We start from the raw sequence: 23,307 nt of genomic DNA on the forward strand, positions 1-23,307 counted from the left end.
TTGATAGTTTGTAATGTGAACTTAATTAAAATGTAAGTATTAATTATTCAGTCTTTGCCCTTGCCAGAAGTAAAACAATGACTTTTTATTGGAGACGGACGGAGGAGGAAACTCTTGATAAAGTCAAAGGATTAGCCTGTTTTTATAGAACTTATTAGTCTGAGTATAGAGTTGGGGTGTTATTTTACAGTTGTACAAGGCATTGGTGAGGCCACATTTGGAGTATTGTGTTCAGTTTTGGTCTGCCTGTTAAGAGGAAAGATGTTGGGGGAATCAAGAATCAGAGGACATAGGTTTAAGGTAAGAGGGGATAGATTTAATAGGAACCCAAGGGGCAACCATTTCACACAAAGAATAGTGGGTATATAGATCAAGCTGCCAGAGGAGGTGGTTGAGGAAGATACTATCACAACATTTAAAAGACATTTGAACAGGTATGTGGATAGGATGGGTTTAGAATGATATGGTCAAAAATAGGCAGGTGAGACAAGTTTAGATCTTGGCAGCATGGGCAAGTTGGGCCGCAGGGCCTGTTTCCATGCTGTATGACGCTACTGTCAATGTCATCAAATCTTATTTTGTACTTATTATTCCTCATTTGTCGTTGATTCAGGTAAGAGTTGACTGTATTATGGCATAATGTTATCTTTATAATTTCTACAAACAAATTGTTTGACTGCAATGGAACTATTTTTGAAGAACAGGGATAACACAGAAACACACACAATATCATTCACAAAACATTTTCCATTTAGTACTTGTGATTAGTGATTATTTTGCTCATATTTTCAAATAATTGGATTAATTATTGTTCATTGTTTATATTTCCTGGGAATCTTTAAATATATTTCTTAATTGTTTTTTAAAGTAAAATTCCTAAGATCGATGGTTCACAGTCAGAGTGAATTTTGATTAGAAACACTTTTACTGTCTATTATTTAGTTAAAGTTCAGCTTGGCTTTGGGTCCATGATATAGAACTATCACTGTGTGCCCTGAACACTGTGAACTTGCAGCTACAGCCATAAACATTTTACTACCTTTGTGGATGATGAACTGTAAAACACTCCAGTTGGTTGACCACAGAAAGGAGCAAACAAATGTGATTATTTTTTACATAAAATCCACAAATGCAGTTTTTACAGTGAGATGTACTGTTCCTTTTTACTGCACAAGACATCAAAATAACAGTGCAACTCTGCTGTTGAAAAGTTAACTTTCGTGCCAGGTTAATTAGAAGTGTTGAAGCCCGTATTAAATGTCTGTAAACAGCATTTATAAATAGCCAGTGAACTCTTCATCAGACATCAGCCCGATTAATAATTTACAACAATAATTTAGCAACACGTCACCCACAGCCTACTTGCTGATACTTCGTTTGGATTCTGCCAGAGCCTTTCAGGTTTCGATACCATTGCAGCCTGACTGATGTAAGGGAACTGAGAAAGTCTGGGCTCGAGTCTGAGGCAACTCAACTACTTCCAACACCAACAGCCTCAGCAGAACTATGTCAGGAATGCAATTTCCCAGGAGAAGTCCAGAAGTTGCAGACTGGGATGCAGCTGCTCAGAGCAGTATGCCTGGCTATATAATATTTAGCTGTATCATCAATGAGAACCTCCGTTCTTAAAGGTCAGATGGGCCTTTTTTAGAACTACCTCTGTTTCTGTTTCCTTCAAACAATGGGGCTATTTGTCATCCAAGAATATGGTTCGGATAGACATGATGTGTTGTCCTGTTTTTATCACTTGCACTTTGAGAATAAAAATTGAAAATATGATAATGAGAAGAAATGCTTTGAATCGATCCTAACAAGCCCCCCATTGCCCCCAAAACGGATGTCCCAAAGGTATAATGACTAATTAAATTTCTGGAAATAGTGAGCAGGTCAAGCAGCATCCATGGAAGAGAAAGTAAATGCTTAGCCTGACATCAGTGTTGGGGAAGATGCTGGAGTAAATCATAAAAGATGAAATGATGAAATAGCAGTAACAGGATTGGTCCGAGTCACCATGGATTTAAGAAGGGGAAATCATAAGGGAGAGCCAGTGGAACAGGCACGTGCAGTCAGGATAGGCATGGTAGGCACTGCCTACCCTGCCTAAAATTATAAAGTGGTAATTATTAAAAATAAATAGTAAAAGCACGAGACAATTATGCCGACCTAAGAGATCGATCTCTTTAGGCATAATTCTCCCGTGCCTTTCATCCACAGTACATGTAATACGCAAAAGTATGTGCAGCTCAAGTGCCGTCGATGCTGCTTCAAGCCTTCACGACAAGGGGAGCTGAAGCCAGCTGAAATTCTGCCTTTGCGCCGTGGACTGCGTACTGCGCATGCGCAGTGCAAGTTTCTTGGCCGGTTTTGCAAACATGGATGTCATTATCTTAAGAGTATCTTAGGAAACAAAGAGAGAAGAATGGAGTTCGTGTACAAATAATGTAGTACGTAAATTTCTTTCAGCTAAATGTTTTTAAATACTGTATTTCCCGGCAATGAAGACACTATTTTTTACCCAAAAATAAGGCACGAAAATTTACCTGGGGGGGGGGGTCCTTTCACATCGTGTGGGGAGTCTGGCCAGGGACAAAGTTGCGCGGAGGGTAGGAGCGTTGAGAAGGAGGGGGTCGGACAGCGGTGAGAGTGAGTTGCTGGCATGATCCCCACCCCCTCCTTCTCAACGCTCCTGCCCTCCCCGCTACTGTACCCCTGGCCAGACTCCCCACATGCTGTGAAAGGAGCAGCCACCAAATGGTCCCTTGAACTAGTATTGCCATTCAATAAGATCACAACTGATTCAACTTGTCCTGGTGTGCTCCCGTTTTTCCCACCTCTTTTTTCCCACTATCTCTTCACCTGTCGTCACCCTCCACCCCCCCACCCATTCAGAGTGGAGGAGATTTGGAACCCTTGGGCAAATTGAATTGATACTATATATTTTTTTGAGTGTAAGAAATTCGGTTGCAAGATTATTATCTAAATGGTGTCAAGTTGGGAAAAGGGGAAGTACAACGTGATCTGGGGGGTCCCTGTTCATCAGTCAATGAAAGTAAGCATGCAAGTACAGCAGGCAGTGAAGAAAGCATATGGCATGTTGGCCTTCATAACAAGAGGAGTTGAGTATAGGAGCAAAGAGGTCCTTCTGCAGTTGTACAGGGCCCTAGTAAAACCACACCTGGAGTATTGTGTGCAGTTTTGGTCTTCAAATTTGAGGAAGGACATTCTTGCTATTGAGGGAGTGCAGCATAGGTTCACAAGGTTAATTCCCGGGATAGCGGGACTGTCATATGCTGAGAGAATGGAGTGGCTGGGCTTGTATACTCTGGAATTTAGAAGGATGAGAGGGGATCTTATTGAAACATATAAGATTATTAAGGGTTTGGACACGCTAGAGGCAGGAAACATGTTCCCGATGTTGGGGGAGTCCAGAACCAGGGCCACAGTTTAAGAATGGATAAGCCATTTAGAACAGAGATGAAGAAACACTTTTTCGCACACAGTTGTGAGTTTATGGAATTCTCTGCCACAGAGGGTGGTGGAGGCCTGTTCTCTGGATACTTTCAAGAGAGAGCTAGATAGGGCTCTTAAAGATAGCGGTCAGGGGATATGGGGAGAAGGCAGGAACGGGGTACTGATTGTGAATGACCAGTCATGATCACATTGAATGCTAGCTCGAAGGGCCAAATGGCCTACTCCTGCACCTATTGCCTGTTTTCTTTTCAGATTTGATTTGGCATCCATTAAGTTTTTCTTCACATTTTTGGTTGCATTTCCGATTGACAATCTTTTGTTATACCTACATGTGACGGTCCTCCCTGTGATTTCAGTCGGAGATCATGACCAGATAACCTTGTTTACGGCTTATTCCCATGGTCACCCTGGATTAATTATATTAAAAACGTTCTTTCCTACAGTTAACAAGCCTTTTGTGTCTCCTTCTCTGTTCTCATCATTCTGTTTCTCTTTCCTCTCTCCTCAGCCTGTCCTACTGGTATTTCTAGCATTTTCTTCAGGTAGTTGTATAACATATCAATGTTGTGGAAGTAAAACGCTATGCAGCATTGCTCAATAATGTAACCATCAACAAACGGGATGCAATTTTATCTCCACTGTGCCTGTCCATATTACTCGATTCCATGCTCATTTTGAATAAACAATTCTATTCCGATATCTATCCTGGAGATCAAATGGCTTCTGAAATTCTTTCTGATTTTACCTTTTATTTTGCCTGTTGTATTAATATGTTTATTTCAAATTGAATGGGATAATTAAAATGCAAATAATCATTCACAAATCAATAATTTTCATTTTTTAGGTTCCTGGTCATCAAGCAGTCTTTATTAATGAGCCAAGATTATCTGATTTTAAACAAGTTCTTTTGCGGGAAGGTATCCAGGCAGAATTTGTTGGAGGTGTGCTTGTCTGCAATAATTTAGTAGCTGTTCGAAGAGTAAGTATTTTCATCCGGTATGTTATTGCATTAAAACAACACGAGCAAAGTTAGTAAATCTGATGGAAAGGAAATTTGATGAATTTAATGAATACTACATATTTTGTATGATTTTCCTTTGGCTTGTCACTGAGCAAGGTCCGAAAAGCAGCCAGAGGTATTCACAGTAATATTGAACAAAATTAGATGAAGCTAAGTAATTTAAGCACCATGCATTTCCTTTGACTCGTGTAGGAAGTTAAACTATTTGTTTCAATCATTGGAGTTGCAAAATGGGTTCTTGTGTTAAGGTGATATTTGCTTATCATTTTTCTTGTCTTGATTAAAAAATATTTAAACGGCATATTGCTCTGCAGTGATTTGACCAATCTTCTGTGTAGCCATCTCCTATTGCAATGTTGTTTTGGTTGAGGAATCATTTATAATATCCAAGTGTAAAGCGCATTGTTGCATTTTGCAGATTGATAATAAATAGAAAAATGCATTTATAATTAAAATCCATCTGTATGGACTATCATTGAATTGTCATGAAAGTCATTTATCTTTTTCAAATTTGATTTACAATGAAATGAACTGTTACATTACTTGATCAATATTTTGTTTATCTGAGAATTATTAAGAAACCTTTGAATAATGTTTTGAATTGATCTACCCATAGTGTTTAGAATTGTTCTACCCAACATTACTATTTTGCAATAAATAGCAAACATTTAAATGTCAAATTCCAGTACTCATTTAGATGTGATGTAAAACTAAGTGTTTGTTCTCTATAAATTCTTACTTGTTTTTCAATTTTATTTGTAGACTGAGACAGGACGCATTGGATTAGAAGGATGTTTGTGCGAAGATTATTATAAAATAAGGGACCTTTTATACGAACAGTATGCAATTGTATAATTGTGCGTGGAATTCTCTTGGAAAATCTATTCTACTCACTGGGAGTCATCTCGAACTCTGGGAGGCTTGAAAGTGACATGAAAAATCTGGACAATTTTTTCTTTCTACAATAGCAATTCTTTGTCTTTCGAGTTTGGTATTCTTTTCTCATTCCATTGGAAGAAATTTGAGGTGCAAATTTGTCTTTGTGTATGTCAAAACTGATAAACATAAGATTACGTTCTCTTTTCACTGGATTCCTTCAGAATTGATTTCTTGACCAATTACAGTACATTTTGAGGGCTCACGGAATACCAGATTTAATTTGCCTATTTACGTAATAACACTGCAACTTGGGATGCTGTACTTTTATCAAGCTGTGTCAAACTAACTTGGCCTATTATATGTGTAGGGACGAACATATAATATGGTTTAAACCGAAGATAGACACAAAAAGCGGGAGTAAGTCAGCATCTCTGGAGAAATGGAATAGATGACATTTTGGGTTGAGACCCTTCAGACTTCTCCAGTCTGAACAAGGGTCTTGACCTGAAATGTCACCTATCCCTTTCCTCCAAAGATGTGCCTGTCCTGCTAAGTCACTCCAGATTTTTGTGTCTATCTTAGCCAGCAGAGAAATAAAACAGGTGAGTTTTCGACCAAGAAAAGCCCAAAATAATTTTAAAGTTTTAAATTTTTTTTCTGAAATGTTAGTATGTATTTTGGAGAATTTGGTGTGCTCACCCTATACAATATGGGACTACTAAGTTGGTTTATCAGTTTTTTGTAAAATTATAAAATACCGGACTCACCAATGCATAAATATTGTAAATAGATTGCATTTATAAAGGAGAAATGCTGTTTGAGATTTGTTTACAAATAAGTTGTAACTTAGTTTTGCAATCCATAAAAACATAATTAAATTGTTTATAAAATTTAGCCTTTAAATTTTTTTCGTGCATTCACCCTGTTCTTACTGAAAGTGTGCATTCTAATGTAGTTCTTGAGTAGATCGTACTCGGTAGATAGTAGGCAATTATTGATAATATGAAAATCAAAATTGAATCAAAATTTGGCAGCATGGGTGGTGCTGCAGTAAGGATGCTGTCTGTACAGAGTTTGTACGTTCTCCCTGTGACGTGCGTGGGTTTTCTCCGGGATCCACCCTTCCTCCCACACTCCAAAGACATACAGTTTTGTAAGCTAATTGGCTTGGTATAACTGTAATTATTGTTCCTTAGGATAGTATCAGTGTGAGGGGATCGCTGGTCGGACAGACTCTGTGGGCCGCAGGGTATCTCCTGTTTCCTCGCTGTATCTCTAAACTAAACTAAACTAAAATAATTACTGATGTTGTAAACTTTAGCATGGAAGCAGGCCTTTTGGCTTACTGGGTCTGCGCTGAGCAGCAAACCCCGTACACTAGCATTATCTTACACACTAGGGACAATTTACAATTTTACTGAAGCCAATTAACCTACAAACATGTATATTTTTGGAGTGTGGGAGGGAACCGGAGCACCCGGAGAAAAACCATGCAGTCACAGGGGGAACGTACAAACTCCATACACGCAGCACCCGTAGTCAAGTTTGAACCTGGGTCTCTGGTGCTGTAAGGCAGCAACTCCACCACTACGCCACAGTGCTGCCCCAATCTGAAATTTAAGAAATTCCAGATACACTCAGCAGATCGGGAACCATCTGTGGAAAGAGAAATAAAGTTATGGTTTAAATTCTAACTAAGGGCCCTGGAACTGAATCGTTAATGCCCCTGTTCCACTTAGGAAACCTGAACGGACACCGCTGGAGACTTTGCGCCCCACCCAAGGTTTCCGTGCGATTCCCGGAGATTCCCTGAGGGTTTTGTCGGTCTACCTACCTGCTTCCACTACCTGCAACCTCCGGCAACCACCTGCAACCTCTGGGAACCACACGGAAACCTTGGGTGGGGCACAAAGTCTCCAGAGGTAAACCGTTCAGGTTTCCTAAGTGGGACAGGGGCATTGACTCTTTATCTCTTTTCATGGATGTTGCCTGACCTGCTGAGTTTCGGCAAAATTTTCCCTCTGTCAAGTATTAATTGTATCTCCCTGCTTGCCATGGCTGTAATCTTTTGAGCTGCATTGAATGGCATAATTTTCATGTATTTTGCATTTATCTCTACATATTATTGTGCACATGTGAGATTAACATTAATAGCAAACTTATTACCTATGTGCTGGTAATCTTGTTTTTTTTTTTCGTGGTGATCTACATTGCAAATTATTGAAAAGAGTGTAGTCTTCTGTTTAGAAGTACCGTAAGTCTTAAGTATTCCCATCAGTCATACAATTTTTGAGAAATTTATCATTCGGAAGATATCCACTGTAGGATACTTACAGGGCATTCTCATCAGCTGAGCATGAAAGAATTTCATTTTAATAAAGCTTTATTATGTTAGTTCTCTTTGATAGTGATAGGTGTGGAGGGGAGAAGGGAAACTATTTAAGTATGTTTTTTTTGCCTTTTGGGACATGCTTTTTTTACCCTGCGTCATTGACTGCTCCTTGATAAAATGGTTGAAACTGGGGAATGTCAATATAAAATCACCAAGGCAAATTAAGCTTATTGGCAAATTAATATTTTTCACTGCTGTAATATTTACGCTTTCACAATGTTTGATAATCACGTTACCATTTTCAGAACATTTTGAGCATAACTGGAATTTCCAAATTTATGTTATTTTTACCATGGTTTTTGCAATGCAAACCTCAATGAAAGCCTTTGATGCCTTATGAAAGGAATGGTAATCTTCTTAGCTGTTGCAGTCCATGTGTGCTTCCACAGTGTCATTAGATTTGTAGTTCCAGAATTTTGATTTAGCAACAATAAAATCACTGATTTCAATTTCTAAGACGGGGAAACTTTGATTCTGTTGCACTTGTCCTTAAATATAATAAACGTGTACAGATGTGGGGGTTGGTGCAGTACTTTTTGTTCATGTTACACACTTTGGCCATTGTAGCACATCAGTCTAAGGACTATATTATGCACTCTGTATCTTCCCTTATCAATCTATTGTACTTGAGGTTGAACTGATTGTGTTTATATATGGCATATCTGATCTGTTTGGATAGCATGCAAAAAAAAAGGTTTTAACGGTACCTCAGTGCATGTAATAATAAACCTAAACCTAAATGTGGACTCTGGTGGAGGAAGTGAAAGTTCTGAAAGGAATGGGATACCAAGTAACTATTCTGCCTTTTCCTGGATGGTCTTGAATGCTAATGGAGATGCAATCAATTATGCCGAAGAAGAATATATTAATAAATATCTTATGTCTTATAAATGATGTAAAAGCTTTGGAGATTCAGGACATTAATAGGCATTGAAATGTATTCAAATTCCAAATAGCTCTTGTAGCCACAAAGTTTATGTGGCTTGTTCAAATTAAATTTCTTATCAGTGGTAAATTCCCTGATGTTGCTTTTGTTGGTACACTTGACTGTATAGGAGGGAGAGATTGATTAGCCATGATTGAATGGTGGAGGAGACGATGGGCCGAATGGCCTAATTCTACTATCCCTTATGACCTTATGATCATCAAAGATCCCCATCATCCAAGCCATGCCCTCTTCTGGTACCATGAGGCAAATTTCTAAATCCGTGCATCATTTTCTTCCCACTGATAATGATAAGTTAATATTTATTTTCCAAGAGTATGCAAGGTTTTAAGATTAAAACGGCTTATACTTTTGAGTACAATTTATGCATCCAAGCATTATAAAATACCTTCAATAAACACGGCCGTTTTAACTAAACCCTCGAGAAAATTATGACACAATGCATTTTTAGTTTTCGAAGATCCATTCTTGCATCTAGATAAATCCTCCATGATGGAACATTTGTGAAATTGCCTTATGAAGAAGTGAATTGTTGCAGAAATCAGCTATGGGTTTATAGCTAAATCTAATGTGTGCATGCATAAATATGTGATGGGCGTAATGATTTGGCTGTTTGCTCAAGTGTGAGGTGAGATCTGATATACTTTGATTTATGAATATTCAATTTGTAAATATTTGTTATAGTTGATAATTTTGACAATTGTGAATAATTCTTGTTAAGAGACGAGGATGGACATTAATATTGATAGTCATCAAAAATGAAATGTCAATGGTTGTAGCTGTGCCAATAAAAATCACCATCGATTTGGTTGACAACTAATTTGCAATACACTGATTATTGCACTTTGAGGAAGGACATCCTTGTGATTGAGGCAGTGCAGCGTAGGTTCACAAGATTGATCCCTGGGATGGCGGGACTGTCATATGAGGAAAGATTGAAAAGACTAGGCTTGTATTCACTGGAGTTTAGAAGGATGAGAGGGGGATCTTATAGAAACATATAAAATTATAAAAGAACTGGACAAGCTAGATGCAGGAAAAATGTTCCCAATGTTGGGCGAGTCCAGAACCAGGGGCCATAGTCTTAGAATAAAGGGGAGGCCATTTAAGACTGCGGTGAGAAACATTTTCACCCAGAGAGTTTTGAATTTGTGGAATTCCCTGCCACAGAGGGCAGTGGAGGCCAAGTCACTGGATGGATTTAAGAGAGAGTTAGATAGAGCTCTAGGGGCTAATGCAATCAAGGGATATGGGGAGAAGGCAGGCACGGGTTATTGATTGGGGACGATCAGCCATGGTCACAATGAATGGTGCTGCTGGCTCGAAGGGCCGAATGGCCTCCTCCTGCACCTATTGTCTATGTTTTGATAATCCTTTACTTTTACTTTCCCAATGTTCCACCTTGAGCAGCAGCCCATCTGCCCCTATACCAGCCCACCAAGGCTGCAGTGTGTAGCATCTTCAAGATGAATTGAGCACACAACAATTCTTCAAATGCACCAACCTCCCCCATCTGAAGGACTAAGGTAATATGTCCTGTCCTCCAAGTCACCAACATCTGACCATTGATATAAGTACATAGTGAAATAAAATGCAGCCTGTTGATATATTTGCCTACTGACATAATGGTTATTAGAAATGGATCTCTATTAGTTGTAACGGTATGTTAACCCTGGAAATGTGCCATGTGTTTCAAAAGGTAGTTGACATAATGGAGAGAATTGAAAAAGGGTTACAGGTATGGTTAGAAAATCAGGATCAACAGCTTGTACTCAGTTTGACGATGATGCATAAGAAAGTGAGAGTGTTACTGCAAGATTTGAAAGAACATGCATTGAAAGGGTGGAAGATCTTCTCACAGTTGTTAGGGTCAAAGCTCCCATGTCTCGTTTGAGGAAGGGTGCAAATCTGCATAATATTCATTCGGCGAGAAGATTCCCAGGTCACAGAATGTTTTCCAAAGGAGTATCCAAATCGGACGTTAAAATTGTTAGTTTTCTTTCAATTTTCCAAACGCAACCCATGTTTACAAGGAGATTTTTAGAAATAACTAAACCAAGTGGGACCCGTTAGGTCCCTGTCTCACGGGAAGCCTGGTCCCTCAACGCAACCCGTTCCCCAAGGCAATATTCCACCACTCACCCATCCCCCAACGCAATGGGAAGTGCAATAGAATGAGCGTGGTTGAGTGCTCAATGCATCTTGGAGATGGTACACACCGCAGCCTTGGCAGGCCAGTATTGGGGGGATTGGAACTGTATTAGGAAAATTTGAGTATATAAGTAAGTAAGTTTATTGGCCAAGTATTCACATACAAGGAATTTGCCTTGGTGCTCCGCCCACAAGTAACAACATGACATACAGTGACAGTTACGAATGACTCAGAAAACACTAAACATTAATAATAATAAAACATTAAATATAAAACACCATTGATCAAGCATGTGAACCAACAAAATACCAGATCAAAGGGAGGTTACAGATTTTTGGCTGTTGAGTAGAGCAATTACTCGTGGATAAAAACTGTTTTTGTTTCTGTCTGTGGCAGCTTTGACAGTCCGAAGTCGCCTTCCAGAGGGAAGTGATTCAAAGAGTTTGTGGCCAGGGTGAGAGGGGTCAGAGATGATCTTGCCCACTCGCTTCCTGGCCCTTGATATATGAATATCAAATGTTCACATTCCTTCCTGGTAGTCCTAATTCTGTCAACAAAGACCAGAAATTAAATTAACAAAGACACAAGATATAGATTTTTCAGGATTGTAAGATTTTTTGTGACACTACAGTTTATAAGACAATATTAGAATGTATTAGAATTAGAATAAGACAATATTAGAATGGGGTAGCGTTGCTGGTTAGAGAGCAGATTAACGCAATAGAAAGGAAGGACATTAGCTTGGAGGATGTGGAATCGATATGGGTAGAGCTGCAAAACACTAAGGGGCAGAAAACGCTAGTGGGAGTTGTGTACAGGCCACCTAACAGTAGTAGTGGAGTTGGGGATGGCATCAAACAGGAAATTAGAAATGCGTGTAACAAAGGTAAAACAGTTATAATGGGTGACTTCAATCTACATATAGATTGGGTGAATCAAATTGGCAAGGGTGCTGAGGAAGAGGATTTCTTGGAATGTATGCAGGATAATTTTCTAAACCAACATGTAGAGGAACCAACGAGAGAGCAGGCTATTCTAGATTGGGTATTGAGTAATGAGGAAGGGTTAGTTAGCAGTCTTGTTCTGCGTGGCCCCTTGGGCAAGAGTGACCATAATATGGTTGAGTTCTTCATTAGGATGGAGAGTGACATTGTTAATTCAGAAACAAGGGTCCTGAACTTAAAGAAAGTTAACTTTGTGGGTATGAGACGTGAATTGGCCAAGATAGACTGGCAATTGATTCTTAATGGGTTGACGGTGGATATGCAATGAAAGGCATTTAGAGACTGCATGGATGAACTACAACAATTGTTCATCCCAGTTTGGCAAAAAAAATCAGGGAAGGTAGTGCATCCGTGGATAACAAGGGAAATCAGGGATAGTATCAAAACAAAAGATGAAGCGTACAAATTAGCCAGAAAAAGCAGCCTACCAGAGGACTGGGAGAAATTCAGAGTCCAGCAGAGGAGGACAAAGGGCTTAATTAGGAAAGGGAAAATGGATTATGAAAGAAAACTGGCAGGGAACATAAAAACTGACTGCGAAAGCTTTTATAGATATGTGAAGAGAAAAAGATTAGTTAAACCAAATATAGGTCCCTTGCAGTCAGAAACGGGTGAATTGGGGAACAAGGGCATGGCAGACCAATTGAATAACTACTTTGGTTCTGTCTTCACTAAGGAAGACATAATCTGCCGGAAATAGCAGGGGACCGCGGGTCAAATGAGATGGAGGAACTGAGTGAAATCCAGGTTAGCCGGGAATTGGTGTTAGGTAAATTGAATGGATTAAAGGCCGATAAATCCCCAGGGCCAGATAGGCTGCATCACAGAGTACTTAAGGAAGTAGCCCCAGAAATAGTGGATGCATTAGTGATAATGTAACCCCACTTTTTAAAAAGGGAGGGAGGGAGAGAGAAAACGGGAATTACAGACCAGTTAGTCTAACATCGGTAGTGGGGAAACTGCTAGAATCAGTTATTAAAGATGGGCTAGCAGCACATTTGGAAAGTGGTGAAATCATTGGACAAAGTCAGCATGGATTTATGAAAGGTAAATCATGTCTGACGAATCTTATAGAATTTTTCGAGAATGTAATTAGTAAAGTGGATAATGGAGAACCAGTGGATGTGTTATATTGGGACTTTCAGAAGGCTTTCGACAAGGTCCCACATAAGAGATTAGTATACAAACTTAAAGCACACGGTATTGGCGGTTCAGTATTGATGTGGATAGAGAACTGGCTGGCAGACAGGAAGCAAAGAGTAGGAGTAAACGGGTCCTTTTCACAATGGCAGGCAGTGACTAGTGGGGTACCGCAAGGCTCAGTGCTGGGACCCCAGCTATTTACGATATATATTAATGATTTGGACGAGGGAATTGAATGCAATATCTCCAAGTTTGCGGATGACACGAAGCTGGGGGGCAGTGTTAGCTGTGAGGAGGATGCTAGGAGGCTGCAAGGTGACTTGGATAGGCTGGGTGAGTGGGCAAATGCATGGCAGATGCAGTATAATGTGGATAAATGTGAGGTTATCCACTTTGGTGGCAAAAACAGGAAAGTAGACTACTGAATGGTGGCCGAGTAGGAAAAGGGGAGATGCAACGAGACCTGGGTGTCATGGTACACCAGTCATTAAAAGTAAGCATGCAGGTGCAGCAGGCAATGAAGAAGGCGAATGGTATGTTAGCATGCATTGCAAAAGGATTTGAGTATAGGAGCAGGGAAGTTCTACTGCAGTTGTACAGGGTCTTGGTGAGACCACATCTGGAGTATTGCGTACAGTTTTGGTCTCCTAATCTGAGGAAGGACATTCTTGCCATAGAGGTACAAAGAAGGTTCACCAGACTGATTCCTGGGATGTCAGGACTTTCATATGAAGAAAGACTGGATAGACTCTGCTTGTACTCGCTAGAATTTAGAAGATTGAGGGGGGTCTTATAGAAACTTACAAAATTCTTAAGGGGTTGGACAGGCTAGATGCAGGAAGATTGTTCCCGATGTTGGGGAAGTCCAGAACAAGGGGTCACAGTTTAAGGATAAGGGGGAAATCTTTTAGGGCCGAGATGAGGAAAACATTTTTCACGCAGAGAGTGGTGAATCTCTGGATTTCTCTGCCACAGAAGGTAGTTGAGGCCAGTTCATTGGCTATATTTAAGAGGGAGTTAGATGTGGCCCTTGTGGCTAAAGGGATCAGGGGGTATGGAGAGAAGGCAGGTACAGGATACTGAGTTGTATGATCAGCCATGATCATATTGAATGGCGGTGCAGGCTCGAAGAACCAAATGGCCTACTCCTGCACCTATTTTCTATGTTTCTATGTATGGTATTGTTGAGTGATTTGGACTGAATGATGTACATTGCATTTCACCTAAATCTGCAAAAGATGGCACTGTTTCACCTTCGTATATAATACAGGTATCCTTTCTCATTACTCAGGCATGGCTGTTATTTGTGAAAAAATAGTGTTATGTATCTAATCAGATCTAATACAGCTGATATTTTCCCATGTTCAGTGCTTAGTTATCACATCAATTTACTTCTGCCTTTTCTAAAAAGTGAATGCTCCAACTGAACATAAATGTGAAGCGTGTGATTGATGGATTTAATATAATGTAACTGTTTAAATGTATGATTTAGGTTTATCCATGTGCAGGTGAAAGGCTTCCCCTGAAATGATGAACATTGATCTCCAATTTCAGGTAGTCCTTGCTGTCTCCCTCCTTCCCCTCCCCTTCTCAGCTCTCCCACTGCTCATTGGCTCCGCTTCTTCTGAAGAAGGGGCCACAGTCTTAGAATAAAGGGGAGGCCATTTAAGACTGAGGTGAGAAAAAACTTCTTCACCCAGAGAGTTGTGAATTTGTGGAATTCCCTGCCACAGAGGGCAGTGGAGGCCAAATCACTGGATAGATTTAAGAGAGAGTCACTAAGGCTCTAGGGGCTAGTGGAATCAAGGGATATGGGGAGAAGGCAGGCACGGGTTATCGATTTGGGATGATCAGCCATGATCATAATGAATGGTGGTGCTGGTTCGAAGTGCCGAATGGCCTCCCGCACCTATTTTCTATGTTTCTGTATCTGACCCGGGCTGCTCATTTCTCCTTATTCACCCTCCCTCATTTTAAACTTTAAAAACATGCTTGCTAGGGCTGGCAGGACTCGGTGTCCTGGGATGGCAACATTGCTGCGAGCAGGGCTCAAATCCTATTGTGATGTCATAGCTGTAAGTGCTAGTGCAGAGGGAAGAAATCTTTCTTAAATTGGGGTTTTGTAAAGTTAAAAATGTAAATATATAACACCAATCTGACCAAAATCTGAGACACCACACCAAAGGACAATTGTGAGTAAGGTGGTGCAACAATTGTAGCGCTATTGTGTACCATTATGGCATAGTTCCAGGATCACATAGGCACGCAGACAGCCACACTCACAGAAACAAACATGATGAGAGTTTTAATAATATACTGGACCAATTGCAGACCCGTTGGGTCTGTTCCCCCAACGTGGGAGGTGGGGGGGGGGGGGAGAGGGGGGGGGGAGGCGGCATGCAGCGTCACACACATAAAATATCCCCCCCCCCCTAAAGAGGGGAGAGAGGAGAGAGGGGGGAAGAGGAGAGGGGAAAGAGGAGAGAGGAGGGGTAAGAGGGAGAGGAGGAGGGGGGGGGGGGGGGGGGAGGGAGGAGGGGGGAGGGGAGAAGGGGGGGGAGGAGAGTAGAGAGGGGAGGGAGGGGGAGGAGAGGAGGGATAAGAGGGGACGGGAGGGGGGGAAGGGGAGGGGGGGGGGGAGGAGGAGAGGGGAGGAAAGGGGGGGAAGGGTGGGGGAGAGAGTAGAGGGAGAGGAGGAGAAGGGAGGGATGGAAATGGAGGGAGAGAGACGTTGAAGAGAGAGAGAGAGAGAGAGAGGAAGGGAGAGAGACAATAGGGAGGGATAGGGAGAGAGAGAGGGAGAGAGAGGAGGTGGAGAGAGAGAGAAAGAGAGAGAAAGAGAGAGAGAGAGAGAGGGGGGGGGGGGGGAGAAGAGGGGGGGGGGGGGAGAAGAGGGGGGTAGGAGAGGAGGGGGAGAGAGGAGGGGTAAGAGAGGAGGGGAGGGAGAGGAGAGATTGAGGGAGGGGGAGAGGAGGGGGGAGGAGTGGGGGGGGGAAGAGAGGAGGGGAGAGAGACGGGACGGGAGGAGAGAGAAAGAGCGGGCGAGCGAGGATAGGGAGAGAGCAAGGTGGGGTGGGAGAGGAGGAGAGGGGGGAGGGGGGAGGGGGGGGTGGGAGGGGAGGGGGGGGGAGAGGAGAGAGGGTGGGCGAGGAGGGGGGGTAGAGGGAGAAGGGGAGAATGAGAGAGAGAAAGAGAGAGGGATAGAGAGAGAGAGAGAAAGAGAGAGAGAGTGCCTTTTTACTTCAACCCAAACACAAAGAACCATTTGCAGGCAGTGCTTTTTTTACTTCAAACTAACCATATATTCATTTTCAAACCACATTAAGGTTACTCACAGTGATGTAGACATTTGTTCAGTGTCATTCATAGCTCAGAGTGACAGAGACTAATTGACAGAGCTCCATCTTGCAGAGACTAATTGAGGCACGCCACTTCCTGGTTTTATAGTCCCTCCCCCTCCCTCCAGCAGGGGCAGCAGAGAGAATGGTGAATTCTATACAAACATTAATATCCCTGTAATTTTTCATCGACGGGAAAAATCCTCGGCGCACATGCGGCGGAGGGGGGCTCTGAGCGAGGTGGCCAAAAATGACGGCCGTAGGTGGCGGTGTTCTCTCGGAAATCGTAGCACAGACTGCCAAAAGCGGTCAAGAACAGAGATTTAGTAATATAGACTAGGCTAAGTGGGACCCGTTGGGTCCCAGCATCACACAGGAGGGCTTGTCCACCAACACAATATTCCACCTCTCCACCAAATCCAATATTGGTGGCTTGGGGAAGGGGGGGGGGGGGGGGGGCGGGGGCGGTTGTGGGGGCTGTTATGGGCTGAAGGGACTTGTTTCCAGAGGGCTAGTGTGGACATTGTGGGCCGAATGGATTATTGGGCTGGCACTCAAGCCTGTTGTGTTGGCAGCTCACACGCTCACGGCTGGTGGGCTGGCAATTGACTCGTGGCTATTCCTTGAAATTCCATTTCAAGCGGGGTGCAAGGCCACTAAAGACAGCGAGTCGTGACTTCTCCCTCCTCCATCTTGCAGAGACAGAGCCACGACCACACTGCTGGGTTTATAGTCCCTCCCTCCTCACACCAGAAGGGGCGTGGCCTTCATGGCATGAATGACAGGGGAGAATCTCAACATTAAAAAAAACACTAATAACTCTTTTATTTTTTATCGATGGGAAAAATCCTCAGCACCTGATGAGCGGAGTGGGATTCCGAGTAAGATGGCCAAAAACCACAGCAGCACGTGGTAGCGTTATTTCTAAAATCAATATAAAGCACAAACATGAAGTGGTCAAGATTAGACTTTTAATTATATAGAAGGCAAGGCAACTTTAATTTTGCAAGGCAACTTTAATTAGGCAACACAGCTTTAGCATTTCCAAACCAAAGGCAACAGAGCTTTAGCACTTCCAAACCAGACTAAGGGCACTGACAGGTCAGTATAACCACTCACAGTTTAAATGACATGTGTTCAGTGTTATTCACAGCTCAGACTGAGAGACGTGACCCTCTCGCGCCCCCATCTTGCAGAGACTGACTGAGGCACTCACACTTCTGGGTTTTATAGTCCCTCTGGAAGGGGCATGGCCTTCAGGAGCGAGAATCTCAACATTTTTTAAACACTAAAAACTCTTCTTGTTAATCGATGGGAAAAATTGTTTTGTCCTGCGCAGCGGAGGGGGACTCTAAAATCAATATAAATCGCAAACAGGAAGTGTTCAAGATTAGACTTTTAATTATGTAGAATGCAAGGCAACTTTAATTAAGCAAGGCAATTTTGTAAAGAGCTTAATGTCTCACAGGTTGAAGCACTAGCATCTTTATTGTTCAGGTCATTATCATCTAACCGGTACAACACACGTTCACACTGCTACGGCTAGTGCCAGGCAGTGGCGAGTTCTTATACTATGTATGTTATAATTAGGCGGAGTTATAATTATTAAGCATTCTAATTGGTTAACATGCAAAAGCCAATCTACATCTCTTGTATAAATGAAAAAGCAATTAAGGCATTACAACTACAACGAGTAAATAAAAATGTTAAACGCAAATCGCCACATCTGGTAATAACGAGGTTAAACATAATCTCCATATTTAATGGGTGGCTTGCTAACCCGCCCGGTTCTGGTACGGTATGGAGCGGCCTCATCAACCTTTTCCTCCGAAAAGCTGAGGGCGCGGTTCCGTGAGTTGGATGGGCTGTAAGGAGACACCGTAGGAGAACTCGAGGAAGACCATCGTGGGGACATCGGAGAGCCGGTTACAATAGGGGAAGTAGGGACAGGTGTGATGGGTGGGACTGGTGGCAGCAGATGCCGGAATGGCTGAAACTGTGATCATTTTAAACTTGAGCGATGGGGCATCAGGACCCTGGAGTGCCGGATGCCGTTCCTTTACAGGAAGGAGGTATTGACCTAGTATGGTATGTCCTTTGTCTGTCTGTAGTTGGACCACTCGGCCTTGAATAAGTGGCTTAAGTGGTTTGCTGGTCTTGTCATAACTTTGTTTCTGCGCATCTCGATTGAACTGTACGTGCTTTTATTTCACGGCAGGGAGGCAGACTTTAGGCTTTAGGTGTTTATGGATGACAGGCAGCGGAGGTCACATTCGGCGGGACATCAGGCGCCGGGCTGGAGAACCTAGAATGTTATCTCTTGCAATATTTCGTAGGTTCAACAGGTCCAGGTAGACATCAGGTTTGCCTATGTAGGAGCGCTCCACGAGTTGTGTAGCGCTTCAAACAGCGCGCTCGGCAAGTCCATTGGACTGTGGGTATTCCGGGCTGCTAGTGACTTGTCGAAAGTTCCACCGTTTTGCAAAGTCTTTAAACTTTTGGCTGGTGCATTGGGTCCCATTGTCAGTCTGAAGACGAGCTGGAATTCCATGTGTATTTTTAGCTTTTGAACTACGAGCTCTGAAGTGATTGTTGGCAGAAAATCAATTTCAAACCAGTTAGCGTATGAGTCCACTGACACGAGATAGTGTTTCCCGTGCCAATCGAAGATGTCAGCAGCAACTGATGACCATGGTAGAGAGGGCGCTGGTTGAGACGAGGGGCTTGTTTTTGCTGGTGCGGTTCTTGACTGTTACAGATAGCCACGATTCTGTTCGTTCCCGAATGTATTTAGTCATTCCGGGCCAGTGGATAATTTATTTTGCACGCTGTAAGGTAGCCTCCACTCCCAGGTGATCACCGTGGATTTCCTCATAGTACTCGTTTCGCAGGGATGAGGGGATGACCACCTTGTGACCCTTGACTATTACTCCATCCTGTAGTACTAGTTCGTCACGTACCAGGAAGTAGGGTCGTATTTCAAGAGGGGTTTTAGACTGTTTGGCCACCCACCTATAATGATGGAAGTCAGTAGTTGGGTGGTTTTATCAGCAGCTGTGTGTTCAGCAAGGCGACACAGGCATTCGGTGGACACGAGCGAATGGGTGATGTCCGCATATATATATATATATACACACACACACACACGTATACATGTATACACTCATACACAATATATATATATATATATATATATATATATATATATATATAGTGTATGAGTGTATACGTGTGTGTGTGTATATATATATGTATGTATATATGTGTGTGTGTGTGTATATATATGTTTGTTATATATATATATATATATATATATATATATATATATATCTATATATATATATATATATATATATATATAAACATATATATATATATATGTGTGTGTGTGTGTATATATACACACACACACATGTATATATATATATATATATATATATATAACCAAGTGGGACCATTGGGTCCCTGTCACACGAGAGGCCCGATTCCCCCAATGCAACCCGTTCCCCCAACGCAATATTCCACCACTCACCCATAGCCCCCACGGAAGGCCTGGTCCCCAAACGCAACCCGTTCCCCAAGGCAACATTCCACCACTCACCTGTTCCCCCAATGCAACCTGTTCCTCCAACTCAATTTTTCACCAATCACCCATAGCCCACAACTGGGCAGAGGCTGGTCATTTCCCCTTATTCACCCTCCCTCATTTTAAACTTTAAAAAAAATGCAAGCGAGGGCTGGCAGGACTCAGTGTCCTGGGATAGCAACATTGTAGCGAGCAGGGCTACAATCTCATTGTGACATCATAGCTGTAATTGCCAGTGCAGAGGGAAGAAATCTTTCTCAAATTGGGGTTTTGTACAGTTAAAAATGTGAATAACTTAAAATATAACATCAACCTGAACGAAACAAGACACCACACCACGGGACAATTGTGAATAAGGTGGTGCAAAAATTGTAGCGCTATCGTGTACTGTTGTGGCGTTGTTCCAGGATCACAGGCATGCAGACGGACACACACACACACGCATAGAAACAAACAAGATGGGAGTTTTAGATAGATAGATAGATAGATAGATAGATAAATTTATTATGTAAGTAAGCTATCTAAGTGGCACACATTAGGTCTGAGGCAAAATGACACCTGTGGTGTGTAGAGGGTACAGGAGATATGGATGTGGATTTGTTTAAGGGATAAAAGCAGACCAATGGTGAACACATTTCATGGATAGTTGGAAGTTTGCTGTGATGTGTACCAGAGGTCAGTGTCTGCAACACTATTATTGACCTGCAGCATAGGTTCAAGAAAGTTTGCAGATAATAAGAAGCTTAGGAATACAGTTACCAAGTAGGTTGAAACTGACTGATATTATTAATTGTGCACAAATGTATATAATATGCATCAACTGTATCCCTCTGAACATAATCATATTTAAGATCTTGCATATATCCTGTATTGGGCTGTAACATCTATAGCCTTGAAAATCAATTGTACAAGCTGGAGCACTGTGTTCACTTTTGATCACCCTGCTGTTGGAAAGATGTTATTAAACTGTAAAGAGAACTCAGATTGACAAGGATATTGCCAGAACACATGGGCCTGAGCCATAGGAAGAGTTTGGGCAGATGGGACTTTATTCCTTGGAGCACAGCAGGTTGTATAGTGATCTTATAGAGGTCTTGTCAGATCAGACCTTTCATCGGATGGTATGGTGTCGCAGCGGTAGAGTTGCTGTTTTACAACCCGAGAGACCCGGGTTCTATCCTGAGTTGGGGTGCTGTCTGTATGGAATTTGTACATTCTCCCTGTGACCTGCATGGGTTTTCTACAAGATCCTCAGTTTCCTCCTACACTCCAAAGATGTACAGGTTTGTAGCTTAATTGGCTTGGTATAAATGTAAATTGTCCCCTATGTGTGTAGGATAGTGTTAATGTGTCGGGATCGCTTGTCGCTACAGACTCAGTGCCGGACGGTCTGTTTCCACACTGTTTTTCTAAACTAAACATTTAGACAGGGAATGTTTTCGAAAATGTTTAGGAAGATATGGGCCAAACAGATCAAATGGGATTAGTTTAGAATGGGCATCTTGGTTGGTCTGGACGAGTTGGGCCGAAGGGCCTGTTTTCATGCTGTACGAGTCAGTCTTTAATCATACATATTATGAGTTTTAATTGAGTAATGCTTTTGGGAAATCTGATTTATTAAGTGCAGAGATTTCCCATCTTAAAGACTCGTGGATCCGAGAGATTGTATGCATCAACTAATTGATTCGGCATCATACAAGGACATGTTGGCCTATATTTTCTATGGGGTATGATAACTGCTGCTTGTGAACTGGGGCAGATAACATGACGACATGTCCTAAATAATTCAGACTGGCGTGGTTCATGTTGCTCAAGTGAGCTGCAGGAATTAAAAATGCGTCAGCTCATTTGCAATTGGAACTAGTCCTCCACTGCTTATTTTAAGTGCTACGTGTTAGGAACAGCTTTCATTTAAGAAAATATTTCTTCAAGGGAGCACAAATGCTTGAAATATACACATCTTTTTATATTTATGTGAGGTATCTTGGGACATTTTACCATGTTAAAGAAATATATTTACACGTTTCTGTTACTGTTGTTGCTTGAACAATTCTATTATAAGAGGTAAACTACTTGTTGCCTGGAGGCAACTACCAGAGTCTTGTTTTATTATTGTGGGAACTTGTCCAAGCGTCTAACGAGGGATTTGCACTTTTGATAAGTTCTTCCTCAATGATGTACAAGGGGCAGTTGGACATATATCAGGAAGCCCTGGTCTATTGACACAGGAGCTTGGCAACGGTGGGTAGAGTGAGCAGCTTCAGGTACAAATACGAACACATCGATCATCTATTTAGATTCTCCTTTTCCGCCTACAAAACTGGCAAATAAAGTGGTACAATCAATCCAGCACAGTGTCTACCCCATAGGTGGCAAATTGTACTTCTGGCAACACATAGAAAATAATCTGTCATCATAGAAACATAAAAATGACTCCAGAAATTACAGCAGAACTGTTAGAAGGTATAAGAGAGAGGGGAAACAAATTTGCAAGGATTGTACTTAAGCTTGTAGCCATCCAAAAAACATTATGTTCCCCTCACAAAGCTCAATTTTGAAAGTTCTAGACAAGGTTTTGAACATTTTCAATTTATACGCCTCTAAATGACTTCAATCAAATATGTAAAATGCACCATTAATAAGTTAAAATGTACTTCTGGATCCTGGTTAACAATTATGGAATGCACAAAATGTAACAGGCCTTCTGATTGTAAGTGAACACATGGGATTAGCAAGAGGGCCTCTACTTTTCATTATGTTAGCATGTCCTGATCACTTGATCACAGCCTACTGTTACTGTTACAGATAATCACAGAGCTAGCCTTTGATGCTTTTCATTTGATGAGCTTTTCTACATATATATGTGTGGTATCCTTTATTACTTTTTCAAAATTACTTAGTATAACAAAAATACAAGACAGAAATAATAGTGGAGTTGTGAATATCCATTTAGTCAGGGGGAAAGTTGCAGAGAGATAAGCAGTTCATGTTTCAGGCTAATTCCATCTTTCCTCAGAATGTTTAAACTTTGCTTCATTCTTCACTCTTCCCAACTGTGGCCCGTACCCCTCTAAGCATTTCCTTCACAGTTCACTCTATTCCTATCTCTGCTTTTATTTTGAGACCCGCTTAATGTATTTAAAATATGTAAAATAAACTCATTTATTTTAGAGTAATTAGAACCAGAATATTTAGTCAGATCTGGTAAAGATTGTCTTTGAATGACAAAATGTACTATTGCACTGGTTTCATTCATTCACATTTAAATTCACAAACCCTATTCTGTAAAGATTCACTTTATTAAAGCCATAATGTAAATCCAGATTGTTATATTTGTCTGGCATAATTGTGGAGGTGTGCGCCACAGGTGATTGT

The 23,307-nt window shown here is 41.6% G+C and overlaps 1 protein-coding gene across 1 annotated transcript in view; it reads left to right on the forward strand.

Moving 5' to 3' along the window:
- The window catches only part of cpsf2 (cleavage and polyadenylation specific factor 2), a 32,083-nt gene extending 23,804 nt beyond the window's left edge, over positions 1–8,279 (forward strand). The window contains exons 14-15 of the mRNA XM_055640061.1: positions 4,316–4,450; positions 5,255–8,279. Coding sequence (XP_055496036.1) covers positions 4,316–4,450; positions 5,255–5,347 — 228 coding nt within the window. The 3' untranslated portion in view covers positions 5,348–8,279. The remainder of the gene's footprint in view (positions 1–4,315; positions 4,451–5,254) is intronic.
- Positions 8,280–23,307: the final 15,028 nt, after the last annotated feature.

This window comes from Leucoraja erinacea, chromosome 9 (genome assembly GCF_028641065.1).
Source record: "Leucoraja erinacea ecotype New England chromosome 9, Leri_hhj_1, whole genome shotgun sequence".
NCBI classification, from domain to species: domain Eukaryota; kingdom Metazoa; phylum Chordata; class Chondrichthyes; order Rajiformes; family Rajidae; genus Leucoraja; species Leucoraja erinaceus.